The sequence below is a fragment of the Watersipora subatra genome, chromosome 5 (assembly GCF_963576615.1).
Source record: "Watersipora subatra chromosome 5, tzWatSuba1.1, whole genome shotgun sequence".
In the NCBI taxonomy this organism is placed as follows: Eukaryota; Metazoa; Bryozoa; class Gymnolaemata; order Cheilostomatida; family Watersiporidae; genus Watersipora; species Watersipora subatra.
The window spans coordinates 65,102,751-65,129,214 of NC_088712.1; the positions used below are offsets into that span (position 1 = coordinate 65,102,751).

At 37.5% G+C, this 26,464-nt stretch overlaps 1 protein-coding gene across 1 annotated transcript in view; it reads right to left on the reverse strand.

The window, feature by feature from the left end:
* LOC137397596 (uncharacterized) overlaps positions 1–19,623 on the reverse strand; it is a 33,184-nt gene extending 13,561 nt beyond the window's left edge. Inside the window, exons 1-4 of the mRNA XM_068083890.1 lie at positions 19,609–19,623; positions 14,266–14,447; positions 11,792–11,855; positions 10,248–10,341 (exon numbers count right to left, since the gene is read on the reverse strand). Of these exons, the coding sequence (XP_067939991.1) occupies positions 10,248–10,341; positions 11,792–11,855; positions 14,266–14,447; positions 19,609–19,623 (355 nt within the window). The remainder of the gene's footprint in view (positions 1–10,247; positions 10,342–11,791; positions 11,856–14,265; positions 14,448–19,608) is intronic.
* Positions 19,624–26,464: the final 6,841 nt, after the last annotated feature.

Here is a 26,464-nt window from a genome sequence, read left to right on the forward strand (position 1 = left end):
CTACCACCTGGGACTTGGTTCAGGTAGACACAGCTGTTCTCAGATTATTAACTGGCCTAAATGGAGCAAGCAGTTGCATGCTATCTTTTATCTTTATCTGTACTAGTAGTGTTACATGTATTATTGTTAATTAATATGGACAAGTACCTGCAAACTTCTTGGTCCACTAATAAAGATTGGACTATTCGTTGGTGGTCTACAAAATATGAATCGGCACAAAGCAAATGATTCATCTTTGTTGGCGTTAAAAATGATCAAGATATTTCTATGGTATGATGAGATTAACAGCTGAATCTTTGATAGGTCAAAATGAAGAGACAGCTGTTGAGCAACCTTCTGTCTATATCATTGGCTTGCAGACGCTTTATTTTACCCCTATGATGTGAGACCAAACTGTTTCCTTACTCTAGTCAAAACAGCATACGCTATAGTATCTCTCTTCATCTCTACTCTACAGTAGAGCCCTAGCTATGGTCTCTTCATTACAGTAGTACCCTAGCTATGGTCTCCCCATTACAGTAGTTTTCTAGCTGTGGTCTCCCCATTACAGTAGTTCCCTAGCTGTGGTCTCCCCATTACAGTAGTTCCCTAGCTGTGGTCTCCCCATTACAGTAGTTCCCTAGCTACGGTCTCCCCATTACAGTAGTTCCCTAGCTGTGGTCTCTTCATTACAGTCGTTCCCTAGCTGTGGTCTCTTCATTACAGTAGTTCCCTCGCTACGGTCTCTTCATTACAGTCATTCCCTAGCTGTGGTCTCTTCATTACAGTAGTTCCCTCGCTATGGTCTCTTCATTACAGTCGTTCCCTAGCTGTGGTCTCTTCATTACAGTAGATCACTCACTATAGTCTCCCAGTTACAGTAGTTCCCTAGCTATGGTCTCCCCATTACAGTAGTTCCCCAGCTGTGGTCTCCCCATTATAGTAGTTCCCTAGCTACGGTCTCCCCATTACAGTAGTTCCCTAGCTGTGGTCTTTTCATTACAGTCATTCCCTAGCTGTGGTCTCTTCATTACAGTAGTTCCCTAGCTATGGTCTCTTCATTACAGTCGTTCTCTAGCTGTGGTCTCTTCATTTCAGTAGATCCCTCACTATAATCTCCTATTTACAGTAGTTCCCTAGCTATGGTTTTGGCATAACAGTAGTTCCTTCGCTATGGTCTCCCAGTTGCAGTAGTTCCCTCGCTATGGTCTCTTCATTACAGTAGTTCCCTAGATATAGTCTCTTCATTACAGTCATTCCCTAGCTGTGGTCTCTTCATTACAGTAGATCACTCACTATAATCTCCTATTTACAGTAGTTCCCTAGCTATGGTTTTGGCATAACAGTAGTTCCTTCGCTAAGGTCTCCCAGTTACAGTAGTTCCCTAGCTATGGTCTCTTCATTACAGTCGTTCTCTAGCTGTGGTCTCTTCATTTCAGTAGATCCCTCACTATAATCTCCTATTTACAGTAGTTCCCTAGCTATGGTTTTGGCATAACAGTAGTTCCTTCGCTATGGTCTCCCAGTTGCAGTAGTTCCCTAGCTATGGTCTCTTCATTACAGTAGTTCTCTAGCTATGGCCTCTTCATTACAGTAGATCCCTCACTATAGTCTCCTAGTTACAGTAGTTCCCTAGCTATGGTATCTTCATTACAGTAGATCCCTCACTATAGTCTCCTAGTTACAGTAGTTCCCTATTTATGGTCTCCGCATTACAATAGTTCCTTCACTATGGTCTCCCAGTTGCAGTAGTTCCCTCGCTATGGTTTCTTCATTACAGTAGATCCCTTGCTATGGTTTCTTTATTACAGTAGTTCCCTAGCTGTGGTCTCTTCATTACAGTTATTCCCTAGCTATGGTCCTTTCATTACAGTAGTTTTCTAGCTATGGTCTCTTCATTACAGTAGTTCCCTCACTATAGCCTCTCCATTACAGTAGATCCCTCACTATAGTCTCCTAGTTACAGTAGTTCCCTAGCTATGGTCTCCGCATTACAATAGTTCCCTCGCTATGGCCTCCCAGTTACAGTAGTCCCCTTGCTATGGTCTCCTAGTTGCAGGAGTTCTCTCCCTATAGTCTCCTAGTTATCGTAGATTCCTCACTATAGTCTTTGTATTACAATAGTTCCCTCGCTACGGCTTCCTAGTTACAGTAGTTCCTTAGCTATGGTCTTCTCACGGCACAGGGACAAATCACACAAAAATGTTTGTGTGTTATGCAAAGAGAAGACAACAAGTTTCTAATTATCATACCTGTTTAGCAAGAAGCAATCTCAAACAAACATGAGCTGATAGCAAGGTTTCTAGTACTGCTTATAATTTACTTACGACAAAGAAAAGTTACTGGAAGGTGCCCTTGTGTCTGCGGCAGGGGTTGGCAATGAACTTCTGACCTGCAGTAAAATATATTGGCTAGTTTACACTAGTTTCTAAAGAAATCTGTTACAAATGACAAGTTTTTCACTTCCAGTCTATTTATGTATTTATGTAGCAGATTGATAGAAGTCAACTTATATATAATATAATTTTATGTAGTATCATCTGTCTAGTAAGTGCAATCCTCTTTTAGCTTTTAATAAAAAAGGATTTGTTGACTTATGTAATTTAAAACCTTTCTTTTAGTTGCATTTACCATAAGGCTAGTAGTATTTATTCTGATTGGTTGCTTGCAAAATCAAAACTTGTATCATTTATACTGGCTCATATTTACTTGTAATATATATAGGATACCGAGTAGGCACAACTCCTTTTGATTGATCCAACCATATCTAGGGCAAATCGTAGTAGAAAGAAAATTGGAACTTTTGTGCTCTCAAAATTACAAAACAAAATGGTGCTAATAGTCGTCGGCCTTCTCATCTGCATTGATGGCCGAAATTACAAGGTCATGACAAGGTCTTGGTTGTTAGTAAAAGTTGCTATAAGTATCCAAACTTTACTAGTCTGGTGGAAGATGATCATATCAATTTCTAATGTTTAATGTTTGTGGTTAGCAGGTTAGAAGTGCTCCACAGTAAGTTATTGTCTGGCTCAATTTTTGTAAAAAGTTTAGTGGCTGAGACAGAGGCTTGCTAGATGGTACTAGCCCCAATGTTCTACAGGTAATCAATGCTTATTCTATTAAAATGAATATAGTTTGTAAAGGAATAACTAGATATAAACCGGCTGCTATTTAATGTTGTATTTAGGTTTTTACGTTTCACTGACCAAACTCTTAGTAGGTTCTCTGGCAATGAAACATTGACTTTTATCAACTCAGACTATCATTTTTGTAATTAATTTTTTCATTAATTTCTGTAAAGATTTCATTGATGTAATTTTTAATAAAAACATTTTTGGCGTCACACAACATAATGCTCTTTTCATAACCAATAATTATTTAAAGAAAATAGTTTTGTTAATAAATGGGTTGTGCACAAATGGGCTACTTTAAAAGAACCCTAGCTAGCAGTTTCGTGCTTCTCATCACGGCTTGTTGGTCTTCTAAATCTGTGCCTCAAGACTTTAAGAATGGGAAAATAACAACTCTATCCAAGAACAAAGGTGAAACAAGGAGAGTATAATAACTATCATGATATTTCTCTATTAAGCCTCAACAGGAAATTTTTTGCACCAAACCTTCTCAGTCGTCTTCAGCAACATGCAAAGACTATTTATTCTGAGCCCAATGCAGCTTCAGGGCCCAGTGCTCAACCGCTAATATGATCCACACAGTTCTTGAGCAACAGGAAAAGTCTCGAGAACAAAAACAGCCTCTCTCTTTCTCTCTCTCTTGTTGACTTTACAAAGTGTTATGTTTCTGGACAGAAGCAATCAAATAGAGTATTAAATTAGAGGAATGTGGTTTATTGCACTCTCCAGAGACAACTGATTTGATAACAGAAAACCCAAGTATTTATATGTTTGGTCATAGAAAAGCTTTGTAAAAAGCTACAAGCATTATTAATAGCTATAATGAGACAGTACTATAATATATTAGCTTGTATAAAGCTTTAGCTAATAAGCATAATGTTTGTTGGCAAAGTACCAATAATACTTGGCACTTGCATGACACCTCCTCACTAAGCTAAAGGTTCTTTCTGGTTCTCTTAGACCTTCGGGGTTTGTCTCTGCTATACTCATCTCCATCAGGTAGACGAGGGTTGCGTGGTCTTCTTCTAGACGGAGGTTGCTCTGTTACAGTTGTAGGGGCTGGTAGTTGCAGTTTTGTCTCCTCTGTTATATCAGGTTTATCTCCAGGGTCTTGATCTTCTTCTGTTGAGTATCTTGGTCTGAGTTGTTCAACATGTCTTCTCTAAGTAGGTCCCTTTGGTACCACTTTGACATTGAGACTACGAGTTCCATATATCTTAGTAACAATGGCTGGAACCCATCTAGGTTGTCTGTTGCGTCTAGGTCCATGATACAAGGCATAGCATGGTGCTCCAAGATTGTAGCTGTGTATCTTGCTAACTGTCTTTTCTGCAGATCGGTTGACTTCTCTGGATTGATGAAACTGTGCTATGTGTGCGGGTGATGGCAATAGGGTGTCAATCTTGGAGGTGACGATTTCTTCCATTGCTGAAACTCTCCTGAGGTGAAGCTGGTAGCATTGTCAGTGACTATGGCGTGAGGGTATCCAAAGTGTGCGAATATCTCCTCTAAGATGTCTGTGGTAGCTCTGGTAGAAGTAGATGAAGTCCTGTGTATGCATGGATACTTTGAGTAGGCATCTATCATCACTAGCCATTGGCTGCCCATGAAGTTTACTGCATGATCTAAGTGAAGACGACTCCATGGCTTCTCAGGTAGCATCCAAGGATGTATAGGATACTTCTGTGGAAGCTTCTGGTGTTCCGCACAGGCAGTGCACTGTCGGCTTGTCTCCTCTATATCAGAGTCAATGCGAGTGCAATAGACAGCAGTTCGAGCTAGCTTCTTCATTCTTTCCATTCCAAAGTGTCCAAGGTGAAGGATCTTTAATACTTCCTGTTGTAACTTGACCGGAATGACTACTCTGTTGCCATATAGAAGACAACCTTCAGTGATAGAAAGTGAATCTGAGATCTTGTGGAAGAGTGACAGCTGAGTCTCCTTCATCTCTTTGTTACCAGGCCATCCTTCTGCTGTGTAGCGCATTACTGTGGCTAGTGTTGGATCTTTCTTTGTCTCCTTTGCTAGAACATTGTAGTCTGTAGAGTTGAGCTGTTGTCCAATAGTGTGAATAGTGCATACTGTATCAACATCATCCTCATCTTCTCTTGCATCAAACTCTTTATCAGGTCCAACTGGCAGTCTTGAGAGGACATCTGCATTTTGATGATGCTGGGTAGATCTGTATTCTATGGTGTAGTCATACTGATTTAGTACCAGTGCCCATCTTGCTAGTCTGTTGGCTGCTAGAGCTGGAACTCCTTTGGTAGGTCCTAGAAGTGTGAGAAGAGGTCTGTGGTCAGTTACCAAGATAAACCGTCGACCATACAGGTACTGGTGATACTTCTTTAGAGCAAATATGATTGAGAGAGCTTCTTTTTGTATTTGTCCATATTTCCTCTGTGTGCTGGTCAGTGTTTTTGAAACATTGGCTATTGGTCTCTCACTTCCATCAGGATAACGATGAAATAGTACAGCTCCCAGTCCAGTTTCTGAAGCATCACATGAGATTCCAATGTCAAGATCTGCGTTGAAGTGTGCTAAGACACTATCAGTTGATAGCATATCTTTCAGTTTGTTGAAGCTCTTTTCTTGTTCAGTGCCCCACTTCCAGGTCTCTCCTTTGCGTGTCAGTTTATGCAATGGTCCTGTGAGTTGTGACAGATTGGGTATGAACTTGCTGTAGAATTGTGTAGCTCCTAAGAAAGATCTTAGCTGAGTTAAGTCTGTTGGGACTGGCATCTGTTGTACTGCATCTGCCTTCTTTCCTTTAGTGATTCCCTTTGAAGTGAGTTTGTGTCCCAGATACTCTACTGTCGGTTGAGCAAAACAGCACTTGTCTTTTCTACATCTGAGCCCTCTTTCTTCTAATCTTTGAAGAAGTCGACGTAAGTTTTGTAGATGGCTCTCTGCATTGGCTCCACTCACTAGTATATCATCTAGGTATACTGCTACTCCTGGGAGGTCTTGTGTCAGTTGCTCCATGATTTCTTGAAAATACCCTGGTGCTGAGCTTATGCCAAAGGGCAACCTCTTCTGTAGTAGTACTCCTCGGTGTGTTGATAGTGCTAGTCGTCGTTGACTTTCTGGTGCCAACAATATTTGATTGTAGGCATCTGCTAAATCAATCTTTGTGTAGCAATAGCCTCCACCTAGTTTTCTGATTAGATCTTCTGGTAGTGGGATAGGTTTCCTATGTGTTTCTAGCTGATTATTGATAGTCTTGGAGTAGTCTCCACATACTCTGATCTTCCCTGCAGCTTGACCTGTTGTAGATTTGCGTACAGGTACAACTGGTGTTCCATACTGGTTGAATTGAGTTGGTTCCCATATGCCTTTAGCTACACCTGCTTCGTATGCTTGGTTGAGCTCTTCTGTCAAGGCAATAGGAACTGGTCTGGGTCGGCAGAAGACTGGCTTTGTTGAAGGTTTGAAGTTTATCTCTAGTTCAAAGTTCTTGAGACATCCTAGCTCGTCTTTGAATATTTCTGGAAATTCTTTGCACATCTCCTTACACTTGATTTGTAACCTCCCATCTGGCTGGTTCTCTGTGATTGTTGATACAAGGTTCTGTTGTAGCTTGTCATCAATAGAGATGCCTAGTTGCTGTATAGCAGTTCTTCCTAGTAGGTTGAGATCTTGTACAGCACTAATCACAAATGGTAGTCTGACTTCTTTCTGTGTATCCAATTGGGCAGTTAGCTCACATCTGCCAAGCGTCTCTATGAGATGTCCTGAGGCTGATTTGTAGTTAACTGTAGTAGGTTTTAGGTTTGGCTTTCCTAGCTTCTCCCATATTGATTTACAGATGAAGTTGTCACAAGCTCCAGTGTCCAGTTCAAGTGTGAAGTTGTCTCCCTCCAGTTTGATGTTTTCAGCAAGTTTCACCATCTTGGTTGATGTGCATTCTATCAACTTTACTGGTTTTCCTGCTGCAGATGATTTCTTTTTCTTGCATGCTCTTTCTATGTGACCTTGTTTAGAACAAAAGTTGCAGGTGGCTGCTTTGAATCTGCAGTCATCCGCTGTATGGTTAGTTCGGTCACATCTGTAACATAGCTTTCCTTCCTTCTGCTTGTCAGGTGTAGAGTTGTTTTTCTGGAGTGATTTGTATCTTGATTTCTGTTGAGCAACCTTGTTGACTTTAGACGAGTTTCCATAAACTGTCTCTTTGGCAACTTTAGCTGCTTCTTCTGTTTCCTGTGCTACCTGTATAGCTTTGTTGAAGTTGAGTTCATTGTCCTTGACCTTGAAGAGAGATTTGAGAACTGCTTCATTGTTTACAGAGCAGATAAATCTTGTTCTGAGAGCCTCATCTAATGGATCTGTAATGTCTATGAAGGCACATGTAGTTGCATCCTGACGAATTCTGGCAGCTAACTCTTGAATAGTTTCTCCAGGTTTCCTCTGCATGTCACTCCAATACTTGTAACGCTCTCTAACAATGAAGCGCTTAGGGTCATACTGGTCTTTGAGAAATTCCAGTATTTCATCCATGTTGAGGTCGTTGATCTGCTTGGGTGTTGAAAGCTGAGCTGCCATATTACTAAGCTGCTTGTAGAGTGTAGGCTGTTGGTTGGTGAGAAAAGTGCCAGCAATCTTGTCTTGATGAATAGAATTTGCTGTAATGAAGGTGTTGAATCTGTCTATGTAATCTGTTAGTAGCTCTGCTGTTGGGTCAAAACCTGGGAAGGCTGGAACAGCGGTTGCAGCTGTTTCTTGTTTCCGTTGTAGGTTTTGTAGTAGTAGCTCCATCAGTTTCTTATTCTCCTCCATTCTTTCATCTTGCTGACGTCTGTATTCCTCTTGTTGCTGCTTGAACTCCTCATGCTGCTGTTGTCTATGCTCTTCTTGCTGACGTCTGTATTCCTCTTGCTGCTGTCTCTGGTCCTCCTGCTGCTTCTGCATTAGCTTGATCAGGTCTGCTACTTCTGCCATTGTAGTGGTGCAATTTTGAACAGTTACTCTTGTAATAAACTAGAACTCTTTGTATCGATTTTATCAATGATAAAATCTGAACAAAACTCTTTGTAACTGTTCAAAAGAGAAATCCTTGTCGCCAATTTGCTTCTGTTATGTTTCTGCACAGAAGCAATCAAATAGAGTATTAAATTAGAGGAATGTGGTTTATTGCACTCTCCAGAGACAACTGATTTGATAACAGAAAACCCAAGTATTTATATGTTTGGTCATAGAAAAGCTTTGTAAAAAGCTACAAGCATTATTAATAGCTATAATGAGACAGTACTATAATATATTAGCTTGTATAAAGCTTTAGCTAATAAGCATAATGTTTGTTGGCAAAGTACCAATAATACTTGGCACTTGCATGACACAAAGGCTTCTGACTAAAGAGCATTGCCATTTTGGGTCTTAGCAAAAGCCGACTGTCCACCAACCCTAATCGCCATTATCCAATCTTTTCATGATGGAATGCAAACCAGTGTCAAATTCAACGACAACTTATCTAACAGGTTACCTGTTACGGCTTCACCTCCAGATATTCAAAGGAATTCAAACTGATGTCCACTTATGAGATTTATTGAGCAACGTGAAAACTAAAATAACATAAAGCGTACTATGAGTAGATAAAATGAAAGGTTAAATTTCTCAATTAGCGCAACATGCATTCTAGACATGAATATAAATGCACTAATAGTAACATTGGACTCAAGAATAGTAAATGATAAAACACAAGAATAATACATGAAATAAAAGTAATCATTGTTACCTTGAACGACCTTCTGGAGATTCCGTAATAACTTGATTCCAAAACTTGTGTTTGATAAGTATAGAATATGTGAATGTAGATATAATAATAAAGCAGTAGATGCTGCTTAGTTGATATACATGTATATATTTGAGAATTCGATAATTTCACACGTTGCTTGTGCAGTAACTAAAGTTAAAGTGATAGATGTTGGAAGGCAAAAAGAAATATCATGAATCAGTTGTTTTGCAAAATTAGGCAGTGAAATCATAAGGCAGCCGGATGGCAACAGCTTGGTTGACAAAACAAATGAATGTCGCAATTGACAAACGATGCCATTAGATGCCCATTACCAAATTTTACCATGCAAACAAGACAGTCATAATGCACCAAAACTGAAGTGGTGAGATTTCACCAAAGCCGATCCTACATTACCTATCGAGAGAGGTGTGAAACAGAGCTGTTTGCTAGCTTCAACCTTGTTCGAACTCTAGTTCTGTTATGCCTCCCATGTAATACAGGCTAACATGACATTGCACACAGTTGTTTATATATTGTCCCATATGATGGTGACTTCATCAACCTATTGAGGTTCAAGACCAAAACTAGGACTCGGAGAGTAATTTTAAGGAAGCTGCTATATGCTGACAGTGCCACACCACGTGCCACTTGAGCTGAGCAGTTAAATTGTTTTTTCTAGATCATACAACAAGTTTAATCTTACGACCAGCTTCAAGAAAACAGTCATGATGAAACGAAACAGACTATTCATTGTGACATGGTAAAATTTCATTAAAGTCACATTTCATTGTGACATCGATGAAATGACACTGGAGGATGTAAATGAATTCACATAGCTAGGATCCACCCTTTCTAAAGCCTGGTTTCCATTTGACACTGCAATGATCGTGCGCGGCCCAGTGATCGTGTGCAATGCATTTCTTGGGCCGTGATGCAGTGTTTCCATATCGCGCGTAGGCGCCATGCTTGCATTGGACAGGGTGGATAATTTCCTTACTTTTTCGTAGGAGAAACATATTTCTTCGGAAAAATAGCCCTCCGTTGCGACATTGCGCTGTCATATGAAAACCAGGCTTACTCTTTCATACGGCAGACCGATTTCTTCGGAACACAGCCCTCCGTTTGAATTGTGGGATAGGTTGATAAGGTCTAGCGGTGTATTGTGGGATACATCATCGCGCACCCATTGCAAGGATCCATTCTGTTGGATCCTTGCGATCAGCGTACGCACGCCGCACGATTGTCGTGCGTTGATGTTTCCATATCACAGCTGGCCTACGCACGACGTCGTGCGCCTTGTTGCGCGCTTTGCGCTGTCATATGGGAACCAGGCTTAAGTTCATCACCACTGGCCGGGAAATATCCACCAGACTAAGCGAAGTATCAACCACATTTTATTGTCTAACCAAACGAGTCTGGAAACACTGGCGTCTCAGCCTTCATACTAAAGCTAGCGTCTGTGAAGTATGTGTTTTCATTATCCTCCTTGATGATGCTGGGCTACGTATCAGCCACAATAATCGAAGCTGAGAGCCTCGCACATATTCAACCTTTTTTCATTATCGGTAAGACCTGGGAAGACAGACTGATGAATGAGGAGATCCTTAAGATTACTGACTGAACCGTTGTCAGATAGATTGAAGTTTTTCAGGCTTCATAGCGCTGGACATGCTAATAAAGTGTGCCAATTCAGACTCCCTCTTCTCCTGCTACATGTAGGGCTGGAGAAAAGCATAAGACAAAGATGATGGCTACAGCTCTGCTGTCAAGATGTTACGAAAAAAGGCTTCCATGACTTCAACACCAATCTGATCTCTTGGAAAACCCTCTCCAGAGACCATGGCAACTGGAGGACTAGACTCCAGTATGATACCAAGTCAACTTGGAAGACATTTTTACAGAAGCATCTAAGATGCCATAAATGTGACTAACTAAGATGTCAGGCATTGTAACTCCTGACAAGCGCATGCCAACACAGAGCAGCTGCACTAATTGGATATTTTTGCTCAAACCAGTTATGTGTCAATATTCTTCCAGGTGCTTTGCTGATTGGTTGGCAATCCTAATTAACATCCTGATTGGTTGGCCTAACACAATCCTAATTAACATCTAGAAGGCCTAAAGTTATATTTCCTTAAAACTTTTTCTATTACTTTGGTAAAAAGCAATGACTGTTATTAACAAACCTACAATATTAGTACTTTTACTGACATCTCTAGAATCATTTACTGGTTTTCGTAGCTTTTTTTGAAGAGTCAAGGTCATTTTTGTGTTTTGGTTTGGATTAAGATACTGCAAAAATAATGAGATTGGTTTATTATACAAGAGTACATGCTTGAGATCGCTCATTCTGGTTTTTTACTAGAGCCATTGTAGACCAATCACATGCTACTAGAGCCAGTGTAGACCAATCACATGCTATTAGAGCAATTGTAGATCAATCACATGCTACTGGAACAGTTTTAGACCAATCACATGCTACTATAGCCCTGGCAGATCAATCACATGTTACTTGAGCTATTGTAAACCGATTACATGCTACTAAAGCAATTATAGACCAAACATATCTTATTTGAACCATTGAAGACTAACCAGGTACTACTAGAGCTATTGTAGACCAATCATGTACTACTCCTGCTAAAATATACCATGTGAAAACACTAATTATAATTGCACAAAAATATACAAAATAGTCAGTGAATAAGCAACCCTTTGCAGTTTGAAACTTCATGTATCCCACAGTTCAAATTTTAACTCATGATATATCTTTTAAAATCATAAATTAACTTGAAAGATTTTTAACAAGTTTTTGTGGGAAAAAATATGAACAATCAACTCACTAATAGTGATTCCTAATTAGTTATTTAATCATTCACAAATGTTTTTTTAATTTTATTTGGAAAAGATGTTAGTATGGTTGCATTTTGCTTTAACTTTTGGGTATGCTTACAATTGCTCTAGCTGGGGAAGGGTTTTCATCTCCAACTCCTGCAGCTCTCTCATGTTCCAGCATCCTGTGTGTAAAATAACAGTGATGGTAAAAAAACTAACAATCACCTCCTTTTTCATACTAGACTATGGCGGTCGATGATCAACACCTCTAAAACCTTTGAATAAAGAATTCAATTTGAAGGTCGTGATTCAGTTGATTTTCATGTGATGTGATAGGGAAAATATGGTAGGGCATATATTGTAGCCTTTGTAGTATGTTACAGCGAAGTATACGTGACCCTTACAACTATGATATGGTAGACTGCAGTGGTTCCCAACTACCTTGGAGCCATGGACCCCCGAGTTCTTTATTTAAAAGTCATGGACCCCTTTATAAACATCATAAAATATGGTGTTTATAACAATGCATTGTAAATTGGCGTACATTATAAAATAGAATAATATAAGAGTCAATAGATTTGACATGTTTCTATTTATTTACTTACATAAAGCAATGTTATACTAAATTGCTTTGACTGTTAACTTTCAGTTTGTTAGTTGGATAGATTATACTTCTTGTTTTTCACCAAATTCTCAATCTTTGGGGAAATGGTTGACAAAGCGCATCGCATGTCATCTTCAAGTCCCAGTCGGCTTTGTTGTTTCAATTTGAGAACAACCATGGAGGAGAAAGCGGACTCGCATAAGTATGTACACACAAATGGGAGCAGAGTTCGAAGGGCGTGTTTGGCTGTCTGTGGATGAATCATGGAAGGCCAAAATTCTTCAATGGTTTTATCTTCATAAACATCTTTGGTTCCTTTACTGATCTGCTGGTTTCATTTTGTTGTCAAATAAATATAGTTGCCAAATATTGTCACAATTATGATCAGTCAGCTGCCATTAACAAGCATTCATGATATTAATAGTCGCCATTGTGAAATGACCCAAATTTGGTTTTCATTTAGATTTTGAGTATGAAAACTAAACTGCACAGCTTTGCCGCTGTCCCACCTTATTGGCCAGGTCAAACAGTGTGACAACGACAAAAGACTTTGCCATTTTATATTATAGGTGGAAAAATATTAATCAAACATCAGGGAAAGAAGGCCGTTGTTCGGGTGATTTCGGGTAAATTATATTCAAATTTAAGCATATACTAAGACCCCTACCAATCTGAAAATTGGTAAAAATAAGTAAGTTGAAATGTTTTATTTTCCATGAATCTTAGTATATCGTTTAAATTGAAGAGGGAAAGAGAGAATTACGTGTTTGCTGGTTACAGGTTGTGTTTTTTTGTACTACTAACCGAAAATCAGGTACTATCCAGTGATTGATACATATAGGTGATAAAAGTCTAGACCCAAAAACCTAACAAGACAATGTGACCACCCCACGGGAATTGCATTAGCCCGGAAACCCAGGCTGCCACAATCCCAACAGACTTCGATCATTAAACCCCGCCCATATGATAGCCGTCGTCTATCCTTTTAGGGTTTTATATCCTTGATCCAACCACTATGACAGAAATAGCTGTAAATATCTAGCTAGAAAAACCAATACTGGCACCAGCCTGTGGACCCCCTCAAAACCTCCTGTGGACCCCTAGGGGTCCATTGACCCCCAGTTGGGAACCACTGTAGTAGAGTATATAAAAGCCCTTACAACTATGATATGGTAGAGTGCATAAAATGACCCAAGCAACCATGTTATGCTGAGAAACGCAAAGCTAACATAAAATTTGTGATTTCTTTCATCAAATGTTCCAACCGAAGAGCTGGTATTTGAGTGATGGTTACAAAGAGAGAGCAGAGCATTTTTAATTAGTAAGTTTATTTTTGCAATCTCAACGCACCTTCCAAACTGTTACCTACTTGTGCTCTTTGAGTACTAGATAGTTTGTGCTCCTCGAGTACTTGGTAGATTTTCATGTTAAAGAACAGTCTATATAACGGAGTATATATAGTTATCAAGAGCTAACAAATGTCACATAAAATGAAACTTTTATTATACTTGCCAAGTGATTATAATTTGCCTAATAGACTTCTTATTTATAAAACTTGAGCTATCAGCAAAAAACTTGTTAAATACTTTAAGATTCTTGAACTAAACCAAAAAGGTATTGGTAACTTTATTCTATACACAAAAAGTGCCATGTGCATTGGTTCATCTTCTTGAATAGCGTGTAATGGTATAAAGAACAGAAGTTGTCTTCTCTTCTGTCTGAAGTGTTAAGAGTACTAAAATTTAAATAAACAACTTTCGATTGATAATCAAAGCTATGAAAGTTTAGTCTTTGACTTGAAATCAACTTTCCAAACTCTCCATTTCTACCAAACTCGTCAAATCACAGTTTTCTAGCAGTTAGAATAGAGCTACTTGATTTGATGACTTCTGGAAGTCAACCGATCTCTCCACGATCAAATATAGTTTCTTAAACAGGTCTTCTAAACCTTCAGTAGGTCAGCGTGGTGTGTTTTTGTCAGCACTTACCCGTAGTTCAGCTCATCGCTAGCCGCCGAGTCACTAGAGGAAGTTCTACAGTGGTGACACCTTGAAATGACCGAAGAAGGTCCATCAAAGTCATCTGCCTGATTATCACAGCAGACATCTTGGCTAGTTGAATGGAATGAATCGGTTACCGATGTGGAGGCATTTGCTGAGTCTGTCATAATCTACATGAAATCATATTAAATATTCATATCTTAATACAAAGAGAATAACAAAAAAGATTGATGTTAAATAATCTTATAATAGTTTAAAGTACATATCTAATCATTGGTGAGTTTAGAGAAAGACCATAACTGCTGTTATAGCGTCCAATGAGATGGTCCACTCAGTTTTTTGCAAGCACTCATCCCTTTTTCATTTTCAACAAACCAATTTGTCAGACATATCACACTAAATTCTTAGGTATTTTCATTGATTCTAAACCTGCTTGGAAAAAACACATCGAATATTTACTAAAAAAACTGAGACCCTTATCAGGCTTACTCTACCGAACAACCGGATATTTACCCCGCAAACCTCTGCTTTTATTATACAATTTCATGGTTTATTCCAAACTTTCATACTGCATTTGGGCATGGGGCAATGCAACTCCCACCCATCTTACAAATTTAAAAACACTTCAAAAACGCATGATAAGGACCATTGACAAGGACACTGCTGTACCTGTTGAGCGGTGACTAAATAGTTTCTGGCTGCTTGCTGTTAACTTGTGGGCCTGCGCCTTGACTAGCAATGCTACTGCGCAGTTTGGGCCTCATCATTATTTTTTTTTTTTTTTTCTGTTTTCATATCTTTTGATGAAATAAAACAAAACAAACAAAAAACCTCGCCTCACCCAAACCAAACTTCTTTTCAAATCATCATTCATACTACCTACCAGTTCACTATATTCATATCGCATTATACTTTTAGCCCATCAAGAATTTCATTGTAATTACATCCCTCGCCCAATATATCAAACTCGATTCTCAAATTCCTGTCTAAATCTTCTACAATCTTCTTCCCATGCAGGCCATCGCAGGGTGGATTTACAACAAGCCATTTTTTGGAACAAACTCCGTAAGTCTATTAAAGGCATAGAGAAGGTGACCAGTTTCAAGAGAGAACTCAGGTTGTATCTTTGAACATGTGAATAAAACCGATGACGACAAGCCCAATGCCACGACTAGCTATGCTATTGCGTATTATGGGCTTCATCACTCCTCCAGCGTTCTTCTTTTGCTCAACTAATTTTGTTGATGAAAATAAATCACAAATCAGTTAGCTGCGAATTCAGGCTGTCGTTTTTAACAAAGAGATAATTTTCTTTACTTCACAGCATTGCATGTGGTTATTCATTCTCTGGCAGCACTGCACAAAGATTAAAGACGACCAATAAGAGCTATAGCAAATCGTCATCATAAGGTTTTATCTGTTCTTTCCTGAATGGCATTGCAGGATATATGATGTAATGAAAATTTCTGCTTCAATAATTATATTGGCAAGAGTCCACTCAAAAATCTAAACTGTAGTCATAAAATTAAAAGTGCTATCAACAATACATTACAACACAAATCATTATCTTTGATATGGAAATGAAAGCCCCAACTTTTTTGTAAATTGCAGAAATGCTGCTCCCCATTTAATAAACCTAAGAGCAATCATATTGTATTATTGTTGGTGTTATATGGAAAATATGTTAGTTACTTTATATTCTTATTATTCAATTTAATTTATTGTTATACAGATATAAGTTACCATTTGTGTATTGGTTTCACCGCCTAATATGATTAGTAATATATATTGTTAAATTCTATTTTTTATTGACGCATTATTAAGCATCCCAAGTGGCAAGAAAATAGGTTTGACAAAAGTAATTTTGCGCATGCTGTTGGGTAGGTGCCCAAATAAGTTATGTTGGTGGTGGCTTCTGAGCTGAGTTATGCTTTTTATATGAAAACAATTGGTGACCTCATGAGATATCAGAAGCTTTTATGAGTTGATGAAGGACTATAGCCTTCCCTTTCTGATGAGCTGAGAGCAAAGCCTGTACTCTTGAAGGGTGTTAGCGAGTGTTAACCATGTGTTAGCGAGTGTTAACCATGTGTTAATGAGTGTTAACCATGTGTTAGCGAGTGTTAACCATGTGTTAACTAGTGTTAACCATGTGTTAACTAGTGTTAAACATGTGTTAGCGAGTGTTAACCATGTGTTAGCGAGTGTTAATCATGTGTTAATGAGTGTTAACCATTTGTTAACTAGTGTTAACCAATTAACTAGTGTTAACCATGTGTTAACTAGTGTTAACCATTATGCCATTTAACCTGTTTTGTATTAAAGTACTCAAAGTGACACAAGAAAACAAATATCAATCAAGTTGGTTGTAACTCGTAGAAAGAGAGCTAGAGAGAGCTAAAGTAAGCCTCCTATATTTTTCCCTGTTGCTCAGAAACATTATTGTCTTTTGCTATTCAAAAATTGCTGCTTCTGGCCGGAGAAGGTCATGAAAGTTTATTTTAATGCCTGATGCGTTTGACACATTGTCATAGTAGCTCGATGAGGGAGATCAGATCATCCTTGGTAGCCAATCGTGTGTTTTGATACCTTTAAAATTTTTAGCACTTATTTACTGTCCAAGCTTGGCACGCCCCTTTTCAACTCAAGCGATCAGCAAGTAACTTACTGTACAATTAATAAACCGTTTGCATAATTGTAACATCTTAAAATTGTTTCTGTGTTTTTGATTTCATTGAACCTGGAATAAACTATGCGAGTGTTTTTAAAGATTGCAAACTGTTTGTATCAGTCATGTTTTGTAAAATCGTTACTTTTCTATTGTAATGAAAATAAATGTTGTAAATCTGTTGATTCAAGTGTGTATTTCATGGTTTCAGAGGGGATCAAATACGAAAGTAACAACTCAGTGATTTTATCCCCTTCTTAGACACTAGCAAACTTCAAACTTTTAAAAAACCGTTGTACGTGTAATTTACTAACACCTGTCATGAACATACACAAACTATACCAAGAGCTCATTTTAACACCATTCACCCTTGATGTAAATGTCCATAGAGCAACTGATCGTAATTTGATAGAGGCTACATAATTTAGTAGTGATCTCCTGTATCTTTAAGCGCTGTTTTTAACCGTCTCTTCAGGACCAGCGTGTCACCAATTTTAGTGGTTTCAATTACTCTTCCTAACACCCCCGAATCTCAACGCTGAACCAGAGTCCAAAATCTATTTTTATGCCCACCGAACTGTTACACACAATAATCGGCTTACTTTCATAACTAAGTGACACAATACAGGGTGTTCTAGAATATTCTAAAGTACTTGCTGTCAGCAGTAAACCGAGCTTGAAGATAAAGCTTGCGAGCAGATATATGAGGAGTTATTAAGGGCCAAAAAGGGCTGATCTGAGGCTTTCATAGTTTCAGTAAATAGTTCATGAATCCTAAATGAAAAGAACGCGAGTAATTTTATCTAGGAATCAATGCCACTCAGCATAGCTACCGAATCATATCAACAGCGGTAGCTCAGTATGGTGTTAGCTAATTTCCCACATTAAACTAGAAGACTAGTATCACGTGGCAGCTACTAACCAGGAAGCTGGGAGCAGTTAGTACTAAATCAGTGATAATCACTATTTCATATTGCTTATGGCTGTAGAGCTATGTACTGGTTTTCCTAAAACTGTTGAAACTGTCTGAGGAGCCTGTGGCTTGGCAAGCTGCCATATTGGCAGCAGATGCATGTTGAAAAAACAAGTGCGCCACAGGAGATGAAAATCAACTATCTGCAAGTAGGCGCTTGTACAAATATTCACCCTTTCATTCTTTGTATATATGCATTCTAATACATAGACTACGTGTACTTATGTTATGCATTCCAATACATAGACTACGTGTACTTATGTTATGCATTCCAATACATAGACTATGTGTACTTATGTTATGCATTCCAATACATAGACTACTTGTGTTATGCTGTGTCTGTAGAGAACACCAACATTAACTCTTGCCCGTCCCTTTCCCTAAAAAGTAATTTGGTTTGGTAACGCAACATCGATGGCCATCACAAAACCAGGATGAGTCAGCCAATCACGACAGCAAATTTCAACCATCCCAGGACAATTGGATTACATAGTCTAAACGTAGCAATAGAATTACATAACCTAAATATAGCAACGGGACTACATAACTTAAATATAGCAATGGGACTACATAACCTAAGTATGTATAGCAACAGCACTACATAACCTAAGTACGTATAGCAATGGGACTACATAACCTCATTACGTATTGCAACAGGACTATGTAACTTAAATATGGCAATGGGACTACAAAACATTGTGCGTAAAGCAATGGCGCTACATAACCTAAGTACGTATAGCAATGGGATTACATAACCTAAGTACGCATAGCAGCGAGACTACATAACCTAAGTACGCATAGCAGCGAGACTACATAACCTAAGTACATATAGCAATGAGACTACGTAACCTAAATACATATAGCAACGGGACTACATAACCTAAATATAGAAATTGGACAACGGAACCTAAATATACACTAGAACCAGTTCCACCAGAGAAAAATCACATGTTTAGTAAGTGAAAAGTTGTCTTCCTCAATCTTCACTTAATTGAGATATTTGGTCAGTTCAGTTGTCAGACTATTCATAGCCTGTGGACTGAGAGACAACCTTACAATTGGTTGTCTTTATCTTTTGGCAATCTAATACAATCACCTGCTTAGCCACTTCATAGAGGTACTATTTAGTCATATCAACTAATACAATCACCTGCCCATCCTCTTCATAGAGGTACTATTTGGACATTTCAAATAATACGATCATCTGCGCATCCTGTTCATAGAAATACCATTAAGTGTTTTTGAACCTTGAGTTAACTGAAAGACACTCTATAGATGTGCGTAATCAAAAGCCTCAAGTTAATTAGGAATGCTACATGTAAGGAAGAACAAATACGTTTGCTACTCAAGAGGTAAGTTAAACAGTATGTGACAGGCAGCATATCTGTAGTTCTTCACCTATTTAGATTGTGGGAGTTGTTTACCATTCGGTCTTTGTTTCTCATTTTAAAAATGAATAAATTATATTGATTTATAATGTATACTAAAGTTCATAATTCCAAGGTCGTAGTAGTGACTTAATTGTCTACAAAGCCTCATCTGTACATAATAAGATGAGGTATAAGTAACAGGATTGGATGTAAGTAACATGATGAGGTGTAAGTACCAGGCGACAGGAAGACATCAATCCTTAAGCTCCCCTCTTCCAAATCAACAACACAAACTAGTATGCACTCTAACAGGAACTCACCTGACTCAATACCATAGTTCCTCATTGGTTACATAATATATGTTATATTTTGGTATGAAGTCTAAATATATTCATGTGTATATATTTATGGCAAAGATTATGTTTGCACATACAACAAGTTCAATGACTATCTGATTACATATAGCGATGCAAATATTTGACCTATTTCTTTAAAAAATAGTTTCAGTTATTCACTGCATAGTGAAAAAAGAGAAAAGTAACTACACTTACACTGTGTGAACTCATGTAATACATGTAACAAAGAGAAGAAAACTCTTGCAGCAGTTATGTCTGGCAAAACTATGAGCGCTATTAATGAGAATCTTGCCTAAAAGACTAAGTCTATGGTCAAACAGCCAACCTGCTGCCCAAGGTCAAAAATTATGTGAACAGTGGTTATTATTTCTTTCTACTAATTAAACAGGTACATGTAGGTCAGTACTTATAATATCTACAGATATATGTAGGTCAGTAGTTATAATACCTACAAATATATGTAGGTCAGTACTTATAATATCTACAGATATATGTAGGTCAGTAGTTATAATACCTACAAATATATGTAGGTCAGTACTTATAATATCTAGACATATGTAGGTCAATTAGTTATGATACTTACAGATTACAGATCTATGTAGGTCAATTAGTTATAATATTTACAGATATATGTAGGTCAATAGTTATAATACTTACAGGTCCATCTAGGTCAGTGCTTATAAAACTTACAGATATATGCAGGTCAGTACTTATATAACTTACAGTTATACATAGGTCAGTACTTACACATACAGACATGTGTTGGTCAAGACAGGTACTTACAGTATAATACTTGCAATTGCATTTCATGTATTATACAAACAAATGCAGGTGAGTATGTATAGGACACTTGTATGTACTACAAACAAATGCAGGTGAGTATGTATAGGACACTTGTATGTACTACAAACAAATGCAGGTGAGTATGTATAGGACACTTGTATGTACTACAAACAAATGCAGGTGAGTATGTATAGGACACTTGTATGTACTACAAACAAATGCAGGTGAGTATGTATAGGACACTTGTATGTACTACAAACAAATGCAGGTGAGTATGTATAGGACACTTGTATGTACTACAAACAAATGCAGGTGAGTATGTATAGGACACTTGTATGTACTACAAACAAATGCAGGTGAGTATGTATAGGACACTTGTATGTACTACAAACAAATGCAGGTGAGTATGTATAGGACACTTGTATGTACTACAAACAAATGCAGGTGAGTATGTATAGGACACTTGTATGTACTACAAACAAATGCAGGTGAGTATGTATAGGACACTTGTATGTACTACAAACAAATGCAGGTGAGTATGTATAGAACACTTGTATGTACTACAAACAAATGCAGGTGAGTATGTATAGGACACTTGTATGTACTACAAACAAATGCAGGTGAGTATGTATAGGACACTTGTATGTACTACAAACAAATGCAGGTGAGTATGTATAGGACACTTGTATGTACTACAAACAAATGCAGGTGAGTATGTATAGGACACTTGTATGTACTACAAACAAATGCAGGTGAGTATGTATAGAACACTTGTATGTACTACAAACAAATGCAGGTGAGTATGTATAGGACACTTGTATGTACTACAAACAAATGCAGGTGAGTATGTATAGGACACTTGTATGTACTACAAACAAATGCAGGTGAGTATGTATAGGACACTTGTATGTACTACAAACAAATGCAGGTGAGTATGTATAGGACACTTGTATGTACTACAAACAAATGCAGGTGAGTATGTATAGGACACTTGTATGTACTACAAACAAATGCAGGTGAGTATGTATAGGACACTTGTATGTACTACAAACAAATGCAGGTGAGTATGTATAGAACACTTGTATGTACTACAAACAAATGCAGGTAAGTATGTATAGGACACTTGTATGTACTACAAACAAATGCAGGTAAGTATGTATAGAACACTTGTATGTACTACAAACAAATGCAGGTGAGTATGTATAGGACACTTGTATGTACTACAAACAAATGCAGGTGAGTATGTATAGGACACTTGTATGTACTACAAACAAATGCAGGTGAGTATGTATAGGACACTTGTATGTACTACAAACAAATGCAGGTGAGTATGTATAGGACACTTGTATGTACTACAAACAAATGCAGGTGAGTATGTATAGAACACTTGTATGTACTACAAACAAATGCAGGTAAGTATGTATAGGACACTTGTATGTACTACAAACAAATGCAGGTAAGTATGTATAGAACACTTGTATGTACTACAAACAAATGCAGGTGAGTATGTATAGGACACTTGTATGTACTACAAACAAATGCAGGTGAGTATGTATAGGACACTTGTATGTACTACAAACAAATGCAGGTGAGTATGTATAGGACACTTGTATGTACTACAAACAAATGCAGGTGAGTATGTATAGAACACTTGTATGTACTACAAACAAATGCAGGTAAGTATGTATAGGACACTTGTATGTACTACAAACAAATGCAGGTGAGTATGTATAGGACACTTGTATGTACTACAAACAAATGCAGGTGAGTATGTATAGGACACTTGTATGTACTACAAACAAATGCAGGTGAGTATGTATAGGACACTTGTATGTACTACAAACAAATGCAGGTGAGTATGTATAGGACACTTGTATGTACTACAAACAAATGCAGGTGAGTATGTATAGGACACTTGTATGTACTACAAACAAATGCAGGTGAGTATGTATAGAACACTTGTATGTACTACAAACAAATGCAGGTGAGTATGTATAGGACACTTGTATGTACTACAAACAAATGCAGGTGAGTATGTATAGGACACTTGTATGTACTACAAACAAATGCAGGTGAGTATGTATAGGACACTTGTATGTACTACAAACAAATGCAGGTGAGTATGTATAGGACACTTGTATGTACTACAAACAAATGCAGGTAAGTATGTATAGGACACTTGTATGTACTACAAACAAATGCAGGTGAGTATGTATAGAACACTTGTATGTACTACAAACAAATGCAGGTAAGTATGTATAGGACACTTGTATGTACTACAAACAAATGCAGGTGAGTATGTATAGGACACTTGTATGTACTACAAACAAATGCAGGTGAGTATGTATAGGACACTTGTATGTACTACAAACAAATGCAGGTAAGTATGTATAGGACACTTGTATGTACTACAAACAAATGCAGGTGAGTATGTATAGAACACTTGTATGTACTACAAACAAATGCAGGTAAGTATGTATAGGACACTTGTATGTACTACAAACAAATGCAGGTGAGTATGTATAGGACACTTGTATGTACTACAAACAAATGCAGGTAAGTATGTATAGGACACTTGTATGTACTACAAACAAATGCAGGTGAGTATGTATAGGACACTTGTATGTACTACAAACAAATGCAGGTGAGTATGTATAGGACACTTGTATGTACTACAAACAAATGCAGGTGAGTATGTATAGGACACTTGTATGTACTACAAACAAATGCAGGTAAGTATGTATAGGACACTTGTATGTACTACAAACAAATGCAGGTGAGTATGTATAGAACACTTGTATGTACTACAAACAAATGCAGGTAAGTATGTATAGGACACTTGTATGTACTACAAACAAATGCAGGTGAGTATGTATAGGACACTTGTATGTACTACAAACAAATGCAGGTAAGTATGTATAGGACACTTGTATGTACTACAAACAAATGCAGGTGAGTATGTATAGGACACTTGTATGTACTACAAACAAATGCAGGTAAGTATGTATAGGACACTTGTATGTACTACAAACAAATGCAGGTGAGTATGTATAGGACACTTGTATGTACTACAAACAAATGCAGGTGAGTATGTATAGGACACTTGTATGTACTACAAACAAATGCAGGTGAGTATGTATAGGACACTTGTATGTACTACAAACAAATGCAGGTGAGTATGTATAGGACACTTGTATGTACTACAAACAAATGCAGGTGAGTATGTATAGGACACTTGTATGTACTACAAACAAATGCAGGTGAGTATGTATAGGACACTTGTATGTACTACAAACAAATGCAGGTGAGTATGTATAGGACACTTGTATGTACTACAAACAAATGCAGGTAAGTATGTATAGGACACTTGTATGTACTACAAACAAATGCAGGTAAGTATGTATAGGACACTTGTATGTACTACAAACAAATGCAGGTGAGTATGTATAGAACACTTGTATGTACTACAAACAAATGCAGGTAAGTATGTATAGGACACTTGTATGTACTACAAACAAATGCAGGTGAGTATGTATAGGACACTTGTATGTACTACAAACAAATGCAGGTGAGTATGTATAGAACACTTGTATGTACTACAAACAAATGCAGGTAAGTATGTATAGGACACTTGTATGTACTACAAACAAATGCAGGTAAGTATGTATAGGACACTTGTATGTACTACAAACAAATGCAGGTGAGTATGTATAGGACACTTGTATGTACTACAAACAAATGCAGGTAAGTATGTATAGGACACTTGTATGTACTACAAACAAATGCAGGTAAGTATGTATAGGACACTTGTATGTACTACAAACAAATGCAGGTGAGTATGTATAGGACACTTGTATGTACTACAAACAAATGCAGGTAAGTATGTATAGAACACTTGTATGTACTACAAACAAATGCAGGTAAGTATGTATAGGACACTTGTATGTACTACAAACAAATGCAGGTAAGTATGTATAGAACACTTGTATGTACTACAAACAAATGCAGGTAAGTATGTATAGAACACTTGTATGTACTACAAACAAATGCAGGTAAGTATGTATAGGACACTTGTATGTACTACAAACAAATGCAGGTAAGTATGTATAGGACACTTGTATGTACTACAAACAAATGCAGGTGAGTATGTATAGGACACTTGTATGTACTACAAACAAATGCAGGTAAGTATGTATAGGACACTTGTATGTACTACAAACAAATGCAGGTGAGTATGTATAGGACACTTGTATGTACTACAAACAAATGCAGGTAAGTATGTATAGAACACTTGTATGTACTACAAACAAATGCAGGTGAGTATGTATAGGACACTTGTATGTACTACAAACAAATGCAGGTGAGTATGTATAGGACACTTGTATGTACTACAAACAAATGCAGGTGAGTATGTATAGGACACTTGTATGTACTACAAACAAATGCAGGTAAGTATGTATAGAACACTTGTATGTACTACAAACAAATGCAGGTAAGTATGTATAGAACACTTGTATGTACTACAAACAAATGCAGGTAAGTATGTATAGGACACTTGTATGTACTACAAACAAATGCAGGTGAGTATGTATAGGACACTTGTATGTACTACAAACAAATGCAGGTAAGTATGTATAGGACACTTGTATGTACTACAAACAAATGCAGGTAAGTATGTATAGGACACTTGTATGTACTACAAACAAATGCAGGTAAGTATGTATAGAACACTTGTATGTACTACAAACAAATGCAGGTAAGTATGTATAGGACACTTGTATGTACTACAAACAAATGCAGGTAAGTATGTATAGAACACTTGTATGTACTACAAACAAATGCAGGTAAGTATGTATAGGACACTTGTATGTACTACAAACAAATGCAGGTAAGTATGTATAGGACACTTGTATGTACTACAAACAAATGCAGGTGAGTATGTATAGGACACTTGTATGTACTACAAACAAATGCAGGTAAGTATGTATAGGACACTTGTATGTACTACAAACAAATGCAGGTAAGTATGTATAGGACACTTGTATGTACTACAAACAAATGCAGGTAAGTATGTATAGGACACTTGTATGTACTACAAACAAATGCAGGTGAGTATGTATAGGACACTTGTATGTACTACAAACAAATGCAGGTAAGTATGTATAGGACACTTGTATGTACTACAAACAAATGCAGGTGAGTATGTATAGGACACTTGTATGTACTACAAACAAATGCAGGTAAGTATGTATAGGACACTTGTATGTACTACAAACAAATGCAGGTAAGTATGTATAGGACACTTGTATGTACTACAAACAAATGCAGGTAAGTATGTATAGGACACTTGTATGTACTACAAACAAATGCAGGTGAGTATGTATAGGACACTTGTATGTACTACAAACAAATGCAGGTAAGTATGTATAGGACACTTGTATGTACTACAAACAAATGCAGGTAAGTATGTATAGGACACTTGTATGTACTACAAACAAATGCAGGTAAGTATGTATAGGACACTTGTATGTACTACAAACAAATGCAGGTAAGTATGTATAGGACACTTGTATGTACTACAAACAAATGCAGGTAAGTATGTATAGGACACTTGTATGTACTACAAACAAATGCAGGTGAGTATGTATAGGACACTTGTATGTACTACAAACAAATGCAGGTAAGTATGTATAGGACACTTGTATGTACTACAAACAAATGCAGGTAAGTATGTATAGGACACTTGTATGTACTACAAACAAATGCAGGTAAGTATGTATAGGACACTTGTATGTACTACAAACAAATGCAGGTAAGTATGTATAGGACACTTGTATGTACTACAAACAAATGCAGGTAAGTATGTATAGGACACTTGTATGTACTACAAACAAATGCAGGTAAGTATGTATAGGACACTTGTATGTACTACAAACAAATGCAGGTAAGTATGTATAGGACACTTGTATGTACTACAAACAAATGCAGGTAAGTATGTATAGGACACTTGTATGTACTACAAACAAATGCAGGTAAG